The sequence below is a fragment of the Eptatretus burgeri genome, chromosome 5 (genome assembly GCF_056783735.1).
Source record: "Eptatretus burgeri isolate ZD-2024b chromosome 5, Ebu_testis_v1, whole genome shotgun sequence".
Classification (NCBI taxonomy): Eukaryota; Metazoa; Chordata; class Myxini; order Myxiniformes; family Myxinidae; genus Eptatretus; species Eptatretus burgeri.
The window spans coordinates 73424013-73443974 of NC_140965.1; the positions used below are offsets into that span (position 1 = coordinate 73424013).

General features: G+C 44.3%; 1 protein-coding gene across 8 annotated transcripts in view; it reads left to right on the plus strand.

Moving 5' to 3' along the window:
* The window catches only part of LOC147026688 (voltage-dependent N-type calcium channel subunit alpha-1B-like), a 592527-nt gene that overhangs the window by 549476 nt on the left and 23089 nt on the right, over nucleotides 1-19962 (plus strand). For all 8 annotated transcript variants that reach the window (XM_085882402.1, XM_085882406.1, XM_085882399.1 and 5 more), the window contains exons 44-45: nucleotides 2893-3009; nucleotides 10258-10444. In XM_085882402.1, the coding sequence (XP_085738528.1) occupies nucleotides 2893-3009; nucleotides 10258-10444 (304 nt within the window). The remainder of the gene's footprint in view (nucleotides 1-2892; nucleotides 3010-10257; nucleotides 10445-19962) is intronic.

Below are 19962 nucleotides of genomic sequence, written 5' to 3' on the forward strand. Positions count from 1 at the left end.
TCAAAGTAACCGGCCCAGCGGGTCTTCACTTCGGACTCCTCTGTCAAGAGCCTACCACCCTCTGCTCTAACTGCAGTACACAGCTGGATGGGCTTGGATGAATGCAATGTGCGAATTCCCCTGTAAGCAGGATGAGAAACACTTGTCCTCAGGTGATGCTCTACCCCCTCACAGATTCCTCGCACATAGGCCTCCTTGTCCATCCTCAGTGCACGTACAGTTTTACGCCTCAGCTCCCTGAACAGCTCAGCTCTGCCATTCAGCCTGGCCCTGCGACTCTGGTCAATGGTATCCAGTGTCCCTTGAGAGACAAAATTCTTCTTTTCCCTCTGGTGAGTTCCAAGACATCCACCGGCAACATCAAGGACGGTGGTCTTGAAGGCACTCCACAACTCTTCAGGACCCCCCAAAGCACCCATACTCCTCAAATCTCCACACAGCCTATTCGCAAACTCCTCAGCTACCCTCTCATCCTTGAGCTTGCCAACATCCATCCTAGGCTGGGATGGTACCATTCTCCTGGATTTAAGGTGCAACTTCAGAGTTGCTACAACAAGCCGGTGGTCAGTATTGAGGAACTGAGCACTCCGGTAGACCCTGCAGTTCAGGATCATCCTCCATTGACCATCAATGAGGACATGGTCAATCTCCTTTGCCACACTGCCAGTGTTGGAATACCAAGTCCAGTGATGAGCTTGTGGGTACTGAAACCATGAATCGGCCACCCTGAGTCCATGACTTCCTGCAAAGTCAAGAAACTTAGTGCTATTCTGGTGCATAGTTCCTGACCCATGGGGACCAACATGTCTCATAACCATCCCTATCAGTTCCAGTCGATGCATTGAAATCACCCAAGACTAGAAGTGTATCTCGTCTGGGGCACTGATTAACCACAGACTCGAGCGTGGCGTAGAATGCGTCCTCCACGGTGAGATCACTCGCCTCAGTCGGAGCATAAACAGAGACCAGGGAAATGACACCGAAGGAGTGACGAGTCCTTGGTCTCATAATACATGGTTGACCGGTGTTACCTCAATTATCATTGGAGTCAGCTTATTGGACACAGCTACAGCAACTCCTTGGGAATGGTAACCATCAGAGCGATCAGACCAATAGTAGGTGTAACCACCCACCATTATCTCGCCGCAATCCGGTCTCCGAACCTCAGAGAGTGCTGCAATACCGATGTCCAAACGCTTGAGCTCAGATGATAACAGAGACAGGTGATCATCCTCTCTTAGGGATAGGACATTCCAGGCACCCACCCGAAGGGACCGCCTCAGGTTAACCCAAGGAGACCACCGTCTGGTGGATGACACTTCAACACCACCCCGACACACGCTACCGCAATCTAACCCAGGAAGGTTACCCCATGGTTTCCCTCCTATCATCAACGATTGGGGGTCCCAAAGGCTTTGCCCCAATCCCGTCATCTGGTGAGCTGCCCTGTGAAGAGAAGCTGCACAGGAGGTACTCCCACGGAGTGGGTTTTCAGATTTTTTTGCGATTTTGTGTTTTGCGGAATGAAGGGTTTTACGGTGGCCGGAGTGCAAATCCTGCCACCAACCTCCTAATAAGAAGTAACCCAACTGCAGGAGGACATCCGCAGACACAGTTGGGCACTAGATATGGATGGCCGTTGGCTCATAAGGAACTCCTCCGCCCTTTGACAGGTTTTGTTTAATCCTGCTGGGTGTCCATATCCAAACATCCTCCTCACCAAATAACCTGGTGGGGGAGATGGTTTCATCGCCGACAACCCGACCATGGAAGAGGTTAGTACAGGTTTTCATGGTACCTGCAGCAAGTCACAGATCTAATCTGGCCTGACCTGACATAAATCTAATTTGGCCTGACAATTCTTCCAATTGTTGATAAATATGTGCAGTATTGATACTGTATTTTGTTTTGTAATTACCTCCACCACCAAAGGTGGACAGAGGTTATGTTTTCACCCCTCTCTGTTTGTTTGTTTGTCTCTGAGCAGGATATCTCAAAATGTTAATGATGGATTCTGACGAAATATGCTGGACAGGTTGAGCGTGGAACAAGAATGAATTGTTTCGGTTTTTGGGAAGATCCGGATCCGGATATGAGAACTTTTAAAATTTTGCCTATTATTCTTCACCATTGAGAGATCGGTCCAAAAACGATATGGAGCATGAGATTTCAAAAAGTTGTGGATAGATTATGACAAAATTTGGTGGAGGACTTGTGTCGGTGACAAGAACAAGCTGATTAGATGTGAGTTAAGGTCCGGATGCGGATCTGGCCTCGCAGTGGGGTACAAAATGCAAACTGGTCAGCCTGGCGGACGTATGTGCTCTACCAAGTGCCATTCTAGCTTCCTTTGTTTTCTTTGCTATTTTGGGGATGCATTCCCTTCTTTGTATACTTTCACATGTGTCGTATTCTCACCTTTTTTTTTCTTGCTTGTTGTTGGATTTTTTTTTTTAAATCAAGGTGAGTTGGCTAGCTTTTCAATCCAGCTTTCTTCATGCTCATGCATAAGTTGTATTCGATGAATTTTTTTTTGGAAGCTTTTTATATTCATGAAGAATTCTGCAGTTGTTTATAACACCTCATTTCTCTCTGTGAGGACACCATCTCTTTAATGCATGTGCTGATGTAGTCTTTCGATGTAATTGTTTCATCAACCTTTTTGTAGATTGGTAGGTTCCTTGTTTTGTTCTCCTGGATGTTGATTTATGCTTGTGGCCAACGTACAAAACACACGTACATGCGGACCGGTTCTGTGGGGTTCACATTGGTTGTGCTTGTTTATGTAGCAATATTCTGTCTGTGTAGCAATGGGAATTTCTATTTGTGTTTGTGCAATTGGAAGTGGTCTCATTGTGTTTTGCAATAAAGCTTTATTCTTGTTGAACCCAGGCAATGGAGATGAGTGAACTGGAGGCAAGTAGTGACCATGACAGTGATTACTGCCTCGCACTCGAGCACCAGGGATTAGCTGCATCTCTGCCACGCCTTGCCATGACCCTTAGCCAAGTGAGTATGGCTGTACCAATCTGCTGTGCCTTGGCACCATGTGGAAAATATCTTGCTAACCTCAACTTGAACCTGAAAAGAACGTCCTGTGATCCCACATATCTCGACGACCAAGCAACTATATTTTTAACACAGAATAATAGCTCTTGCAGGACTTAAGCAACAGAGAGAAGTAGGTTTACAGACTAGCAGAGGATCATGGGAGAACAACGAGATAAAGACACCATAATTGAGTGGATGACTGGCAAAAGGAAAGTAGGAGTAGGTGAGGAGGGGGTTCAAGAGTAGTATGCTATTCATTTCAGCAAGAGTTGGAGAAAGCAAGGGTGGAAGCAGAAAAATGTAAGAGGTGATGATAGGCAGCGCTTTTCAACAATCGGAGCGAGAGACACGAGACAACAGACACAGGGAGTTGGTTCCACAGACGAGAGAATAAAAGGAGGTGAGTATCTCCGAGTATTTCAGGTGATGGGGTGAGCATTCTATACAGAATTAAGGAGGATATCCAGTTGTGGGACTCTCGAAGAATGCATGTGATTCAGATGGGCTGGGGAAGAGTGGGGATGGGGAGGAAGGAGGAGAGCAAGGAGGGAGCAGGGTTCAGCAGAAGTGAGGAGATGAAAAACTGAGTCCAACAACATGCTGTTAGACATTAATGAGGATTGGACCTGAATTAGAATTGGATCTTAATTATGAGGCAGCCTCCTGCAGTGAGATGTTTGATATGGAGAGCCTTCTACTTGATTGCCTCAATGTGAGCAAGATGGGAAGCATCTGCACCAGTCCAGATTGGAGAGCTATGCACTATGATACAGTACTTCAGATGAAGGACTTATTCACTGTTATGAGTTCTGAGAGGCTCCAAGTAGACTTAGCCCTGCAGAGAATACCAGGTGGCAGCAGCTGTGAAGCTAGTTTGGAGACATGGTCTGCCAAAATGAGATTGTGACTAATAGAGATGCCAAGGGGCTCTATGGACTACACCTCTTCCAGGAGTTAACCAGAGAAGTAAATTCAAAATCCAATATTGTGGAGGGACAGAGTGAGAGCATGTGATTTTCTGGCATTGAAACAGATGCTCCAGGTAGTTGACCAGCAACTGTATTTTTTTTCTACATCTGCAGATATTGATGCCATTGTAGCCTGTCTTTCAGAAGTGTGGTGTACTGTTCTGCAAAGGGTGGAATCACCAGCAAAATGGTACAGAGATTTTTTTTTTCTTTGGGAAATGGAGAAGGCATTGGTGTGTAGACTAAAAGAAAGGTTGGTTATAAAATTCTGCCCTGCAACATCCCATCTTCAAGAGGAAGGACATGAATGAGAGAGAAGGCTATCAAAAGCAACCCAATCTTTCCTCTCGCAAGGAAAATAGAATAACTATTCAATGAGGAGACTCGACAATATTTAAAGTTTAATTGTCCAATCTAAAGCTTTTCTCGAAAACGGTCAGTTTTCAGCACCCATTGTTTGATAAACCAGATCTGACCCTCGTAGAATTCGGCAAAGCTGTTCATGAGTCATCCCAGATGAGCTTCTCCACTGACTCTCTTCCTGAGTAATTCATGTGCTGAATGGTAGATGGTAGCCCATGTGCCATCACCATTGACAAACAAAGCAACTGGGTCACATGCTTTGCGCATGGTACTTACGAACATCACGACACCATCGTTTATCGCAATTCATCATACATGATCAGGATTTATACCATGAATGATCATCAGAGATCCAACTGATTCTTCACATACAGCAGTCAATGTATGATGAATTGAAAAATATGCCACGGGAAGCCTCCTCACTGGCAAGAGTAGCATGGTGTGTCCATCATCTAAAGAAGATTAGATGGGAGATGAAGAAAGCAAAACTGCTGTTTTTGCGGATCAGCCAGTGGAACAGTGGTGATTTTGTCTGAAGAAGGCCTGGATGTTATTTGATACTGCCATTCAAAACGTGTTCAGATTAATGTGAGGAGGAGGAGGAGGAGGAGGAGGAGGATGAGGAGATTGGGACCATACTCTGTGCAGAGCGTTGGTGCTGCTTAAGCAGTCTCCTTGGCTATTGGGCACAATCCTGGACGGGTCGCCACTCTGACATAGGAAACCAGCATGCTGGCACTCATTTTGCCGACCTCAGAAGGATGACAGGCCGAGTTAACCCCACCTGGTATTAATTCAACAGCTGAGCGGGATTTGAACTCAGGACCCGAGGATCCCAAGCCCACCACTCTAACCATTAAACCAACACCAGGCATAGATTAATGTGACTTAGGGGGTAAGTTCCATCAAAGGTCATCTGCAAGTATACTGTATACCGCAAAAGATTTTACCTCTGTGCGGCGATGATTTTCCATAGCTCAGTTCAGTTGTGGTGGCATTTCACGCTTGTGAGTGAACTTGATCAGAATTGTATTATTTTTCAGCTTGGCTTGAGGGCTGCATGCCTCTTTTCCTGCAGATTGCACAGTTAGACGATTCACTTTGTATGTGTCCTCTGCGAAGTAGTCAGAACAAAGTCTCCATCCATCCATTGGGTCCATACTCTGTCCAGAGCGTTGGTGTTGCTGAAGCAGTCTCCTGGGCTATTGGGCACAATTCTGGATGGGTCACGACTCCGACACAGGATACCAGAAGGCTGGCACTCATTTTGCTGACCTCAGAAGGATAACAGGCAGAGTCAACCCACCTGGTATTAATTCAACAGCCGAGTGGGATTTGAACTCAGGATCCTAGGATCCCAAGCCAACCACGCTAACCATTAAGCCAACACCAGGCATATTAAGCAATTTCGACACTCAAATTCACCCAGAGACCAAGGGGATTTATAGAGTGTATTGTGAACAAGGAGTGGGAATACAAAAAGGAAGTTATGCAGTTATTAGTAACCCCAAAACCTATACATGCCCTGAGTCAATGAACAGACAGCCATTTCCTAATTACCAAAGTTCTTAATGGGCCCTCATTCACACCTCAGAAGATAGTCCATATAGAATCAGACAAGACTGAAATACCCTCGTTGCACTCAACAGAATACAGCAAGCCTTGAGGAAAGAACTTTGGAATGGCTCGATCGGCCGTAAGCAAGCACTGTCCAGTGTTTCCAAAATGGGGGAGTGGATGCTGATTGCAGCAGTTTGGAGAAGCCCCGGTGGAGATTTCAATTGTAAGCAAAGTAACGTGATCCATCATTGTTTCTGATATCAAGAATTTCCCTTTTTCAAACAGCCTGATCTTTGACCAGCAGTTTGGATTCTATCCCAGTCAATCAACTCTGGGCATGCTTCTGCTCCTCTCTCAGCAATGGTTGGAGGCCCTCCTTATCAAACAAGAGGTTAGAACCGTCATGCTCGACATATCTCGGGCATTTGACACCATTTGGCATCCTGCTTTGCTTCCCAAGTTCTCTGCCTGTGGTATTCAAGGCCACCTTAATTCCTGGATTTCTGACTTCCTCCACTCATGCAGTCAATGTGTTGCCATCAACCCTCTCTTCACCTCTCCAAGTGTTGACTGAGTTCCCCAATGCAGTGTTTTGGTCCCAGTCGTGTTTCTCATCTATCTAAATGACCTCTTGGATGCTCTGGAAAGCGCTCTCTTACTTTTTGAAGATGACTCCACATTATATTGTGCAATACCCCCATCTCTCTACTATATGCCTGGTGTTGGCTAAATGGTTTGGGTGGTGGGCTTTGGATCCTCAGGTCCTGAGTGCAAATCCCGCTCAGCTGTTGAATCAATACCAGGTGGGGTTAACTCGGCCTGTCATCCTTCCGAGGTCGACAAAATGAGTGCCAGCATGCTGGTATAATGTGTCGGAGTGGCGACCCATCCAGGATTGTGCCCAATAGCCAAGGAGACTGCTGAAGCAGCACCAACCCTCTGCACAGAGTATGGTCCCAATCTCCTCGACTAGATAGAATGCAGCTGCATCTCAATCTGCTGATCTGGAAATGATTAGACATGAGACACTGGTCTGATAAATGGAACACGTCCTTTAATCGACAAAAATCCCACAGTCTCACCCTATCGCTCCAGAAGGATCGTCAAATGAACCCACCTCTCTATTTCCTTCATCATCCATTGGAATTTGGCCCAGGGAAGGTCACCTCTGATGGTGTGGCCTAAACATTCAAGGGAATGAACATTCACATTGCAAAGGCAGTCATTGATCCAAGCCTTTCCTTGGAAAATTGAGTTACTCACTGTCTACAAGGCCTTTGTCCATAACCCAAAAGAGCACTGTTATCTGCTATGGGGTGGTGCACCAGCATCACATAGATCTCTCCTGGATTCTGTGGAATATACAACTCTCAATATTATTGAAGTCCTGGAATGAGGTCGATTCACAAGATCCATTGCTCTAATAACTCAGGCAGGTCAGTGGTCACTCCTATTTATACTGTCTATTCTCCAGCATTGCTCCCTCTGCTACATCAGTCCTCTGACCCTCTTTATATATTCCAGGATGCACACATTTATTATTTAACTCCATCCTGGTTCGGTTTCCAAAACCCAGGGTAACTGCATACCTCGACTCTTTTATTCCCTGCTTTTCCTGTCAATGGAACCACCATCCAGAGGCTGTTCTGTCTCACTCTTCCCTCAGGGTTTCAAGCAAGCAGTGCACCACCAATTATTGTCATCCTCAATTCTGACCCAAGATTTTTATTGCCCCCATTAACCTTTATGCCTGGTGTTGGCTTAATTTTGGTTAGGATGGTGGGCTTGGGATCTTACGGTCATGAGTTCAAATCCCATTCGGCTGTTAAGATTGGGTTGACTCTGCCTGTCATCCTTCTGAGGTTGGCATAAATGAGTACCAGTTTTGCTGGTATCCTGTGACAGAGTGGCGATCCGTCCAGGATGGTGCCCAATCGCCAAGGAGACTGCTGAGGCAGCACCAACGCTCTGCACAGAGTCTGGTCCCAATGGATGGATGGATTAACCTTTCATAACCCAATCATCTTATTTGTTCATTTCAGTGTTTCATTCATTAATCATTCTCACCTTTCCCTTGATATTTGTACCATTGTCAGTTTCACCTTGCTCCTCCATAAGCCTCACTCCTGTAAAGAAGAAAAGAAAAAAAAATTGTTTGAAGCTCTTGCCATTGGAGACCCACAAATTCTCAGAGTGATTGAGTGAGGAAGAACAAAGGCTAGTGGGTGGGGAGGGCATTGAGCAATATGAGAGGATATGAGCAGTGGTGCAAATGAATGAGAGGAAGATTGCAAGGAATGAATGAGGAGGGGATGATGGACTAAAGCGAAGGGTAGAAGCACTGTGTTGAAAGATGGGAGAGATGTTTGAAGGGTAGGAGAACGGCAGGGAAGGGCAGAGAGCAGTGTGTGACAGAGCAGACAGTTGTGTGGAAGGACAGAAGAGCTGCTGTTGGAAAGAGCTGGAGAGTTACACGGAATGGCTATTTGGGGGGCGGGGTGCATGGGGTGCAGGCAACATTAATATAAAAACCTTTTCACTATGTATCTAGTAAATAAACATCCTATCCTCATGACACTGGGAGTGCGGAATATACAAATATCTTTTTTTTTTTTTAAATGTATTCAAAATTAGAATTGTACATTGAAAAATATTCAAAAATTGCAAACATTGTGTGGAAAAGCATGTAAAAGAAAAGACCAGAGATTCCTTCATCTTCCTGTCTCAGCTTTTATGAAGCCTTTCCTTTTTTCCTTTCTCCTCTCAAAATTGAAGACAAAGTTTTGACAGGATAGGAGCTTTCTTCCTGCCTTTGTTGTTGTTTGTAAGCGGAATAACGAAGCACAAAGATTTATTCCCCCAGCAGGATGCTTTAAATATTTAAAGAATATTTCCCTAAAAAGTGTCATTACGTCTAGGTTTGGAAACAGTTCAACTGTGCATTGTATGATACGTTTGTATGCCCATTCATGCATTTTGTTGCATTCATGGATATGCATTCTCAATGTATAAGTGCTCCTGCAACTGGCTTGCTGAAATGTTGAGGAGAATCGCAATGAATTATAGTTTGCTCTCATAGTTAAAAATTTTAACAGAAGAATAAATAATTTTATTCATCATTTAAATGTTGAGATTGGTGGAACGTCATGTACTGTATAAGTATTATACAGAGAGAATATGCCATCGAATGGGATTAGACAAAAACAAACAGCCTGGTAAAAATAAAAGCCTCTTATATAAATCTTATACCCTGTCATTTGGCTTTCCAAAATACTTACTTTTATATGAAGAGATGTTATCACTTTTTACATGATAACATTTTATAGTTGCACTTTATTTTCCTCTTTTTGGAATGGAAATATTTCATTTCTATTCATCATGTTGACAAATTTCTGAAACACCATTTTTTTTTTTTTAATCGTACTTGAGAATATGAAAGTAAGTGGTATGATCAACTATATGCAAAAGTAAAAAAGAAATACATCCCATTAAAAACCATAAGGGAACTCTTTAGTATTAGAAAATATTTTCCAGATACATTTGTGTTTTTTTTAAGTCTTATCATCAACTGTTTTCTTCTGCTAAAGAATATGATTGATTATTTTATCACTTTAAATTTCTGAAATTTCATGATCTCACACTTTATCAATAAAGTAATTTTATGTATAAACATAAATGTGTGAACAGATATCACCCTTCTCATTTGTGTGATTTGTTCATTTTTAATTATGACATTCACTGGGATATGACCAGATCAATGTCTCGTATTCATCTCCCGAAGCTTAGAGCTGTATCATTCCAGCATAACATTTTGCTTCTCTGTTCCCAAACTTTGGAATTATATGACGGTTTTAAAATTTTCCTTCTCATTGAAAATATTCACACATATGTTGAAGAAATGTTTCATCATTGTTCTATTTGACAACCTAATGTATAGCTGATCCTATTCTAATCCATTCTTCCTGCATTGCCTCAAATTCCAAATTGATTTTGTATAACTACCTCATTTTGTACCATGGTTTATTCGTCTATGTTACGTAATCAGTCTTTGTATTGTTCTGGTAATTTTGTATCTTTGTTACAGTGTAACCCACACAAACAATCTGCTTTTTGAGATTCAGGCTGCCTTCTGTTACTGTTTTCAAGCATTGTATTGTATTGTATTTGAAGAAGAAAAATGAATGTTGTTAAATCGAATTGAAATGAAAATTAAGATGTTTCAGGTGCAAGAATAGGAAGCAATGTAAGGAACAGAAAAATAGATATGTCGGCTTCACTCATGCCTTTTGCACTTAATGGTTGCATTTGTCATCAGGACATGCAGAACCTAAGCCCAATGAAACGCTCCGTGTCTGAGTTTCATCCACGCCGCCATCGCTCTTGCCTGGGTGAGCTCTCCCTCGACAGGATGTCTGCCAGTGTAGGCCGTCATGACAGGGGAGATGGACTTGGCCCTCGAATGGCACGGAGATCCCGCAGCCGGCGACGTGCGAGAGAAAGAGGTGAGGAGACTCATTTCTATGAGTCATCGCAACCGCATAAACAATCATGACCCGAAGATGAATTATTATGATATTTCAGTGGGCTTTAACTTGTTTCAAATGTTTGATGACAACACAATGCACATGACTTAGAGACATGTTGTATCTCATACATAGGAGTTAGTGTTACTCAAGTAAAGTGAACTTTGTTGCTTTTCTTTGGTATGTCCCCAATAATTTATTTCTTCATCAGAGAAAATGGATTGAGGAATTTGTTAAATTATATTGTATTTCCAATTAAATACATACACAACACAAAACACACAGTGTAGTGCACACAAAACATACCCAGGCCCATCTCTATATCCATTATATGTTCTGCCTTTTGAAAATTGATGACTTCAAAAATTGACTGTTCTTCTAAAATAAGGAAATATTTTTCGAAACAAAATTGATTTGCACGACCATCTCACATTGCTTTAAAAGGTTAATGGCATTTGACAAGAGCTATTTCCTCTAGTCAGTGTTGTTTAGGTGCTGCTACAGTGACCTTGTGGCAAGAAAATACACTGCATTTAACTTGAGAAAAATTGTCCGATATTTATAACAACGAGTTATACTCACTCCCACAGAGAGCAAGAGGATTTGTTTTCATAATTGCATCATTTCCTTCTCCCCCCCCCCCATTTTTTTTTTGGTGAAACCACTTACACTCTTCCATGTGTACATGCAAAAATCGCAAGTCATCTCCCCACACTCGTGGGAGGTGGGGAGGAGCGGGAGGGGGGAGATTTATTTCATGTCCATGACCTGACCCTGGATACCCCGAGCAGGAATGCAAAATTTGATTATTAGCTTTCCAATGGCACCATTTTTCTTATTCTATGACAGCAAGAATCACTACATTAAAGGCCAAGTCCTGCTTCTTATTCATGTGACGGAAGGATGGACGTGCATCCTTTTAGTAATCGTACCACCCATTGCCACCCGGAGCGAAAAGGAGTGCCAATACACACTCCCTCCAGCAGGGGTCAGTCGTTAAATGACTTGCATATTCTCCATGTTCAGGCAAAGATTGTAAGTCTTCTCCCAAATCTGGCTGGGGATGGGGGGGAGAAGGGGGTGGAGGGCGAGGGTGGAATTATTTTGTGCCCATGATCTGACCCTCGGAGCCCCGAGCACGTATGCAAAATTTCGTAAAGTCAGGTTGATAAGAGAGAATTGTGAGGGAGTGATGAAGAATAATTTGGAAAGAAAGTAACCTAATTGAATTTAATAGTTTTCATGAATATAAATCTACACAAGACACTTTTGATTACTCTTTTGAAAGCACAATTGTCAATATGATATGAATTCACACTTAAAATTAACCTTCACAAAATGAGTTCAAAACAAGTTCATTGAATTGAATGAGTGGATTGTAACATTTTAAATGCACCTTCCTCTGGATTTAATCCAGGTGGCTTCTTAGTTAACAAAACAACTTTGAACGAACTTCGGGTTTTTTGCTGGGAAATGGAGGGGATGTGGAGGACAACCTCATTTATTTACATACGCCGTCCTTGCTTCAATGATTTTAGTCAATGCCTGTTGCCTGTTGCCTGTTGCCTGATGCGAAAAACTCCACCAGGTGATGCAAGCCAGTGAATTATTTACCCATGTCTGATAATAATTCGATTTTCAATGATGTTTGATCACTATGCTATTTTTGCTGCATTTCTAAGAAAGCAAAGAAGCAACATCCAAGACTCCTTTAATGTGAACATGAATTCACGAACAGTGTTAAAGCAACAGCATTCTCAAATGGAAAACATCACGTACAAGATGAGGAAGAATGAAGGTCCACCCACCAGAATCAGGCTTACAGGCACGACACTGATCTTTCAAAAACCCCCCCGAAGGGAACAGGTCATGGCATCATGCATAACTTATAGGGACTAAAGTGTTTTAGTTCCACAGTTGCCAATTGATTTATGTTGGATTCTGGCATTCATGAATAATTTTCCTTTTTGTACTTTGGAAGCAGATGAGTTACAGTCTTTAACACTTAATACCATGAATGATAATTAAGCTGATGTTCTGATAATAAATTGTAACGATGATTTTTGATGTTCTGATAACTATGTGGAAATTTTTATTTATTTAATATACGAATTGTTGAGTATGAATAATAATCCAATTTTTAAGAATGGTCACACAAAAAAACATGAGGAACATACGCCGTCTGATTTCATTAACTGTCTTTTCAAAAATATTTGAAAAAAATTGTTTCTCATAGTGTATATATGAACTATAAAATATCAAAAGCACTGTAATATTTTTGGAAATTATCAATTTGTTTTTTGAGAAAAGGTTTACACCACACATGCCTTATTAATATTCACAGACAAAGTGGCACAAGCAATTGATCAATTTGCAAACACAGTTGATGTTTTCCGAGACTTATCTAAAGCTTTTGACACAATTGACTGTGACATTATTTTGTACAAACTATCACATTATGGAATTGGAGGAATAGCCCTGGAATGGTTTAAAGCTACCTGTTAAACAAAAATATATTTTGGTCTTAAATGGGTTGGAATACAATTTGCAATCAGTGGCTTCTGGCATGTTCCACAAGTCGGCCGTGTTACGTTCAGCGAGAAACGCTTACAAATCAAATTTCGTGACAGAAATTTACTTATGGATGAAAGTCGGCTGTATAGTGTATTATTACCTGTTCTTCACAATGGTATAACTCTTCAAGTTCATAACCCGGCACGAAGGGGTGAAAAGGGGGTGAAAAGTCATGCGATTTTGTCGCGATTCGCGTAGGGCGGTGGCCAAACTCATTGGGCGTGAAAACCAATCAGAGAACGCCACACGAGTCACGTGACAGCTCTCCAGTCAGAGGAACTGGGGGAATTGTGGACAAAATGGTGATGGCCATAACCCGGAAGTACGTGTTTTTGCAGGGTTCGAGAGAAAAATCACTGTTCTGCTACATAATCGTTAATCGTACGCTGCAATTTTGACGACTGGTGATTTCCCACCAATGTCATTGACTGTGTGGTGGACATTACGGTAGGAGAACTGCTCGTGCAAGCGGTCATTGGAGTTTCTTTCCTGCTGCCGACTTTCCCGATCTCCTCAGCCCATCCATTTTACCGTGGCCGACAATGGAAGAATGAAGACCCCCACACAGGACGGTCGGACGTAAGGAAGTTGGGGAGGTCCCGTGTCAACAAACCACAACAGCCGGACAAAGTTCAGAGAGAATATACTACATGTCATGATAAATGCATGCAAGTCAGGCACAGGTACACTTACAGTCTTACACAAGCAAGTCAGGTATACAAGCAAATCAGGTTACACAAGCAAGTCAGGTTACACAAGCAAGTCAGGTTACACAAGCAAATCTGGCACAGACACTGACACAAGCAAGTCAGGCACAGACACCTTGATGGACACCATTCACCATCACTTGAATCATCACATGAACCATCACTGTGACCGTTCACCAACTCTAGTTCAACTGCCGATTCTTCAACATTTTCACAACCTGTACATGAGCACAAATCTGTGCAACGAACATTTGCACGACGACATTTACACTGGTTTGCCATAGATCTGCTTTTCTCACAGCCACAAGATTCATGGGATAACAGGCCACGTGGAGCTACATCACCTGTATACCACCTCACGGATACGCCTCCATCAATTACTTGCCATCCATTCTCATTGGGGTCAGGGATGTCCATAATCCTGCTCAATGCTTGCTTGTTGAGGTATGTTTGGAAATTGACATGAAGGATATGTTGCACCAATGCGTCTTGGCAAGGTGGAATCCTTTGCTCACCCAGGGCTTTGGTGCAGAAGAGTCTATAGCGTGCTTCATTCACGGACGAGCACTTCACACCATACAGACTGCAGACAAATTTCTCCAACGTTTCGAACACCTCACAGGAAACCGTAACACTGGCACCAATTTGCGCGAATGTCTGTATAAACTCACTGTTTTGCAGCATGAGCTTCACACCTTTTCGTTTGCCTTTTCCAACGAAAGCACTTGTCGTGTCTCATCCAGTGAACACTTGATACCCCAACACAGACCGGGCCTTGGTGGAACCCATAGCGTTTTCAATGGCGGTCAAATTGAGAAGCCTTGCAGTTGATCCCTTGCCCGTTTCAAATATGATGGTGCTTCGAGGAAAAAACGAGATTCGCCAACATGATGAGTGCCACATCCGAATCGGGGCTGCGGATCACCACCGTTTTGTGGCTAATGGCAGCGTGGTATGCATGCAATACAACCCTCGTGTCCGCCTCGACATGGTTACATGCCAGCTCGTCAACGAATCCGCCACGACGTACACTCATACAACTTGACTCAAATCCGATATACGCTTCTTTGTACTCCTTGAGTAGTAGTGACTGACTCCACTTAGTTCTGAATGGCACTTCTCATGATAGTGTGCTTCAATGGCCACTAAATCATATCCCCTGATTTGTAGCAGTATGTCTTCACGTTTCAGGCATTCTGCAGCTGCCCTGAGGAGCCCTGGAAAGAAAGTTTTGAGATTTTTAGAACTGAACGTAAAATCACAGCACATTGACATCAACCGTAGTCTTTGTATACTTGCACATCAACGAAAGTTTGGCGAGATTCCTCCAGGTATTTGCCTCCATCCTCAGTTTCATCCATCATCATCCGACTGCGTTGCGACTTGCCATGAGACTTGAAAAGTCATTGAGGTTTGTGGCAGATTAAACATCTATCTTTCGGCAAAACATGAGATATCACCCCTGTTCTCTTTGGTCTGTCTCTTGTCGGCTGGCTGACAGGAATGGGCACTTCTCTGGCAGAGGCATCATCAGCACTCCGACTGCCATGATGGGCAATCTTCCTCTGGATATTTGTTGTGTTGTAAAACGCATTATAGCACAACTGGTGATACCCACCATCAGTGGGGAACTCTTTACATTCCCAATCTTCCAAACGTTGCCGTGCCAATTCGCTTTCTGGGCAATCCACGTACACCAGAGTTTCCCACTTTCCTTGATTTTTGACCAGCTTTTGTGCCCCAGTTATCAGTTTTGCTCTGCATGGGGCTGCCCTCACATGTACGATGCACCTCATATTCCTTAGATATCTTGTGAACGGCGAAAAATGTCGAAAAAATGAAAATATTTTAGGCCGATCACCACATGTTATCCATGGGCGTGGCCATCTTGAACTGCCTCCACACACAAGTTTCTCCGAATGGAGAGCTGTCACGTGACCGTGTGGTGTCCTCTGATTGGTTCTCACGCCCAATGAGTTTGGCCACCGCCCTACACAGCTCGCGACGAAATCGCTGACTTTTCACCCCTTTTTTCACCCCTTCGTGGGGGGTTATGGACTTGAAGAGTTATACCATTGTGAACAACAGGTAATAATATAATACACTATACAGCCGACTTTCATCCATAAGTAAATTTCTGTCACGAAATTTCACTTCCCAGTGGAACGTAACACGGCCTAAAGGATCTATTGTTGGTCCCCTTTCATTCGTTGTGTGTGTGTGTGTGTGTGTGTGTGTGTGTGTGTGTGTGTGTGTGTGTGTGTGTGTGTGTGTGTGTGTGTGTGTGTGTGTGTGTGTGTGTGTGTGTGTGTGTGTGTGTGTGTGTGTATGTATATATATATATATATATATATATATATATATATATATATATATATATATATATATATTGTTACGGTTATGGAAATTCACAGAACACCATTCAGGTTCCCCGAAGATCAGTTATGTCGATAAGTGTGTCTCCAGATAGATTTCCCCACCGATGTCTAACGGGAATTATTCGTGAGCCGGGCTGTGCAATCTTGAGGTAGTATTATTCTTTTCTATCTTTATTTTAAACATCTCCTCACCACCTTCTCCACAACCGCCAACATCTCCTCACCACCTTAACCAAGAACCGCCAATATCTCCTCACCACCTTTGCGACAACCGCCAACATCCCCTCACCACATCAACAAACGAAGAACGTCTGCTCACCTTCGTCTCCACAAACGCCGCCATCTTTTCGCCAGCAACGGCATTCCACGGACGAGTGGATCTTCGCCGACAGATGCGGGGACTCCCTCGTTGGGGTGAGGGCCGGTGATCTCTACCACGTCCGCTTTGTCTGCGTCAGGACGGCGAGTATGGATCAAAATGACAAAAGGGGCAGAGCCAGCGGGGGTGTGAAGGGTCAGAGGTGGAAGACCAAACGCACCCCCCATACCCCATAAAAGGGCGTGCTGGCATGCCAAGCCGGTAGTCGAGCGGAGTCGAGCTGGAGTCTGGGTTCAAAGTCGAGTGCAGTTTGTTCGGAGTCGGGGTGGAGAGCGCCAGTTCCAGTTGGAGTCCAGTGCAGGGCTGTTGCTCATCGGAGCGCAGCGGAGCTTGGAGTCCGGGAGAGGTTTGAGTCCAGTGCAGGGCTGTTGGTCGGTGAAGGCAGCCGGCGAGAAGTCGCCAGACAGCGACACATAACGGTCCGAGGTGATCGGGCCCTGGGACGGTTCCAGCGACGCTGAGGAGTGAGCGGGCTCTTAAGAGAGCATCAACTCCAAAAGAGCAAGGCCCATTCGCTCCTCTGATGCGTCGTCGGCTCGGCCCGATCGACCAGGCCGTACGGCTAGGCCTGGACCAACCGAGCCGCCACGCCAGCTGCCGTGTTGACGACGAAACCTTGAGGGACGCCCAGCGAGTCACCACGAGGGTAGCAGGTAACCTTCGCGGTCTCGCGGAGCTCCTGCGGTCTCCACAGCTCCGCGGAACATTAAAGAACTACGGGTCCTGTTCTACCCTTTCCTTTCCTGGGGTTTTCTTTGCATGGAAGTTGTGGTGCCTTGTCCTGAAGTAGAGAACTGTTATAAGTGCATGTAAATACTAAATAGAACAGCTGTAGTTCTTTTTTTGCTCGCGTCTTGTCCCTACCCCCATTCATTGCCTTGACTGCATGCGTGCATGTGTTCTTTGTTTGAATATTCACCTGCTCGTTGCGTCCCTTCCTCCATTGAACGGCCATAATTGCGTTCGGAATATTAGCTGTTTTTTTAACACCGATAAAGTAATCGGATCCGACGGGGCTTGGTGATATAATACCGCTCGGCAAATCGCAAACGGAACGAGCTGCTTAAAAGCGACTCGTTTTCGTGCAGGCTCCGGTGAGGTGTAAATCTCCGGCATTTCTGTCTGCGCGAATAATTAGGTACATCGACAATTCGGCAATCAACCCTAGAGCGCGTGGACAGAAAAGTTGGCTGATCTACGGTGTGGTTAAAAACACACCCGCAGCTGGATTTCGGCATTGATCCGGAAACTACGACTGGATTGCCGCGGTCGGTGGGCGCGTGCGGCCGCGAATTAGCTAAAAGCGATCGCCCGCACGCCGGCGCGGTGAGAACCACGACAATATATATGTATATATATATATATATATATATATATATATATATATGCATATATATATATGCATATATATATATGCATATATATATATATGCATATATATATATATATATATATATACATATATACATACATACATATATATTGTTACGAATTTCGGTCCGCCCGGCGTGCGATCGGCCACGTAACTCAAATCGCAACCGCATCGCCAACGGAACGGACAATTCAGTCGTGCCCTCCTTGGAACTACCGCCAGGAGCTAGTCACGGGTGGGTCTTTCGACCCCACCACAATCGTGCTAATCAGCCACCCGCGCAGGATAGGGTTGTTCGCCAAACTCGACCTACCTAAGTACCTGCGCGGGTAGTTAACCGGGCGATCGTACCTGGATGATCGTACTTGCCATTGTACGATGGATGAAAAGTGGGTGTGAATCATTCCTGATCCGTTTTTCGAGGTGCAAGGAACCCATTCACAACCCATGGCAGGACGTTTGGTAGAAAGGCGAAGGTGGTGAGAGTTTGCTGTGGTGGTTTGGGAAGGGTGTTGGTGGTGGCGATTTGGTTGCTGGCGGGTGTCGTTTGAGAATGGCGGTGAAGTGATGTTTGCGGGGTGGAGTTGTGGAGGTAAAGAGGTGAAGGTGGTGGTGTTTGAGTTGTAGTTGTTTGGGAATGATGTTGGTGGTGGCGATTTGGTTGTTGGGGGGGGGGTGATTGGTCCAAAATAACGTTAGAGAAAAGAAAAACTGCTATCTCAAAGGATCACAGACCGGCGAACACGGAAATTCCCTCTAAACAACGGTGGGGAAATCTAACTCCACATATACTTATCGTCATAACTGATCTAAGGACCCTTTATGGTGTATTGCGAATTTCCACAGCCGTAACAACATATATATATATATAAATATATATATATACATATATATATATATATATATATATATATATATATATATATATATATATATATACATATATTGTTACGAATTTGGAATTCAATTGCACACAACATACAGGTTCCCTTAGTCAGCTATGTCAATAAGTGCATGTTCCCTTGATAGCTCACCTTCCATTGTTTAAATGTTTTGAAATCGATGCGCTGCGGATCGATTTAATAGTTAGGGAGCGAACAATGGAGACGTCCCTCCCCCTCTTCTGCGAAGAGGAAGAAGAACCCTGCGGTGACGTCAACAACTCCCTCCCACCCGTAGTTGAGCGGGGGGGGGGGGTGGATCACGAAGGCATGAGTCACGCCGTGTGCGGGGGATGGGGTGCAAAGGATAAAGAGGACATCTTTTCTTTGTTCGAAAAGAGTTCATGGGAGTCCCGTGGTCGGGCTGAGTTTGTGGGGTGAGTTCGTGGGAGTCCCGTGGCAGAGTTCGTGTGCTGAGTCCCGTGGGAGGAGTAAGCTTTTTTGCTTTTGAGAGAGCAGTCGTTCAGCCGTCGGGTCCTGCTTGGCTTGCTTGGCTTGAGGCCTTCGGAAGCTTTTTCCTTCGGCTGGCTCAGTGAGCTTCAGCTGCTGCTTTGTTTTGGAAGGAACTTGAGCTGGTTGTTCGGCTCGAGCTGCGAGTGGAGGCTTCTTCCTCTTCTTCCTCTTCTTCTTGGTTCATGGAGCTTTTTGTTTCCTGGCTTGGTGCGACGCATCGGCCTCTTATTGGAGTTGGATCCTCGGGAAAGCGACGCATCGATAGGAAGGATCGGCGCCTCGTCTCACCGGCACGTGTTGAGAAGCGCGGGAGGATTCGCGGGACCTCGGGAAGGAACGCGGCTCACGGCGATTTGGATCCAGCTCGCTCTCGCTGGAGCCCGGGACCGGACAAGTTGAAGACCACATGAGGTGGAAAGGTTCGAGTTAGGCTCTGATTTTCAGCTCACCTGTCTTCCGAGCTGGAGCTCGTGATTAAAGGCCTCAGCCACCGTTTCTTGTGTGTGTGTGTGCGTACGTGTGTCCGTGGACCCATCTAATAAGTAGGAACTGCTGTTAAGTGTAAATGACTGTACATAATAAGTATACGGTTGTAGTTCTTTTGTCGTGCTTTTGTTGCTTGTATAATTGCATACGTGTTTTGCCTTATTTAATTACATACGTGTTTCATTATAATAAATGTCCTTGTGTGAA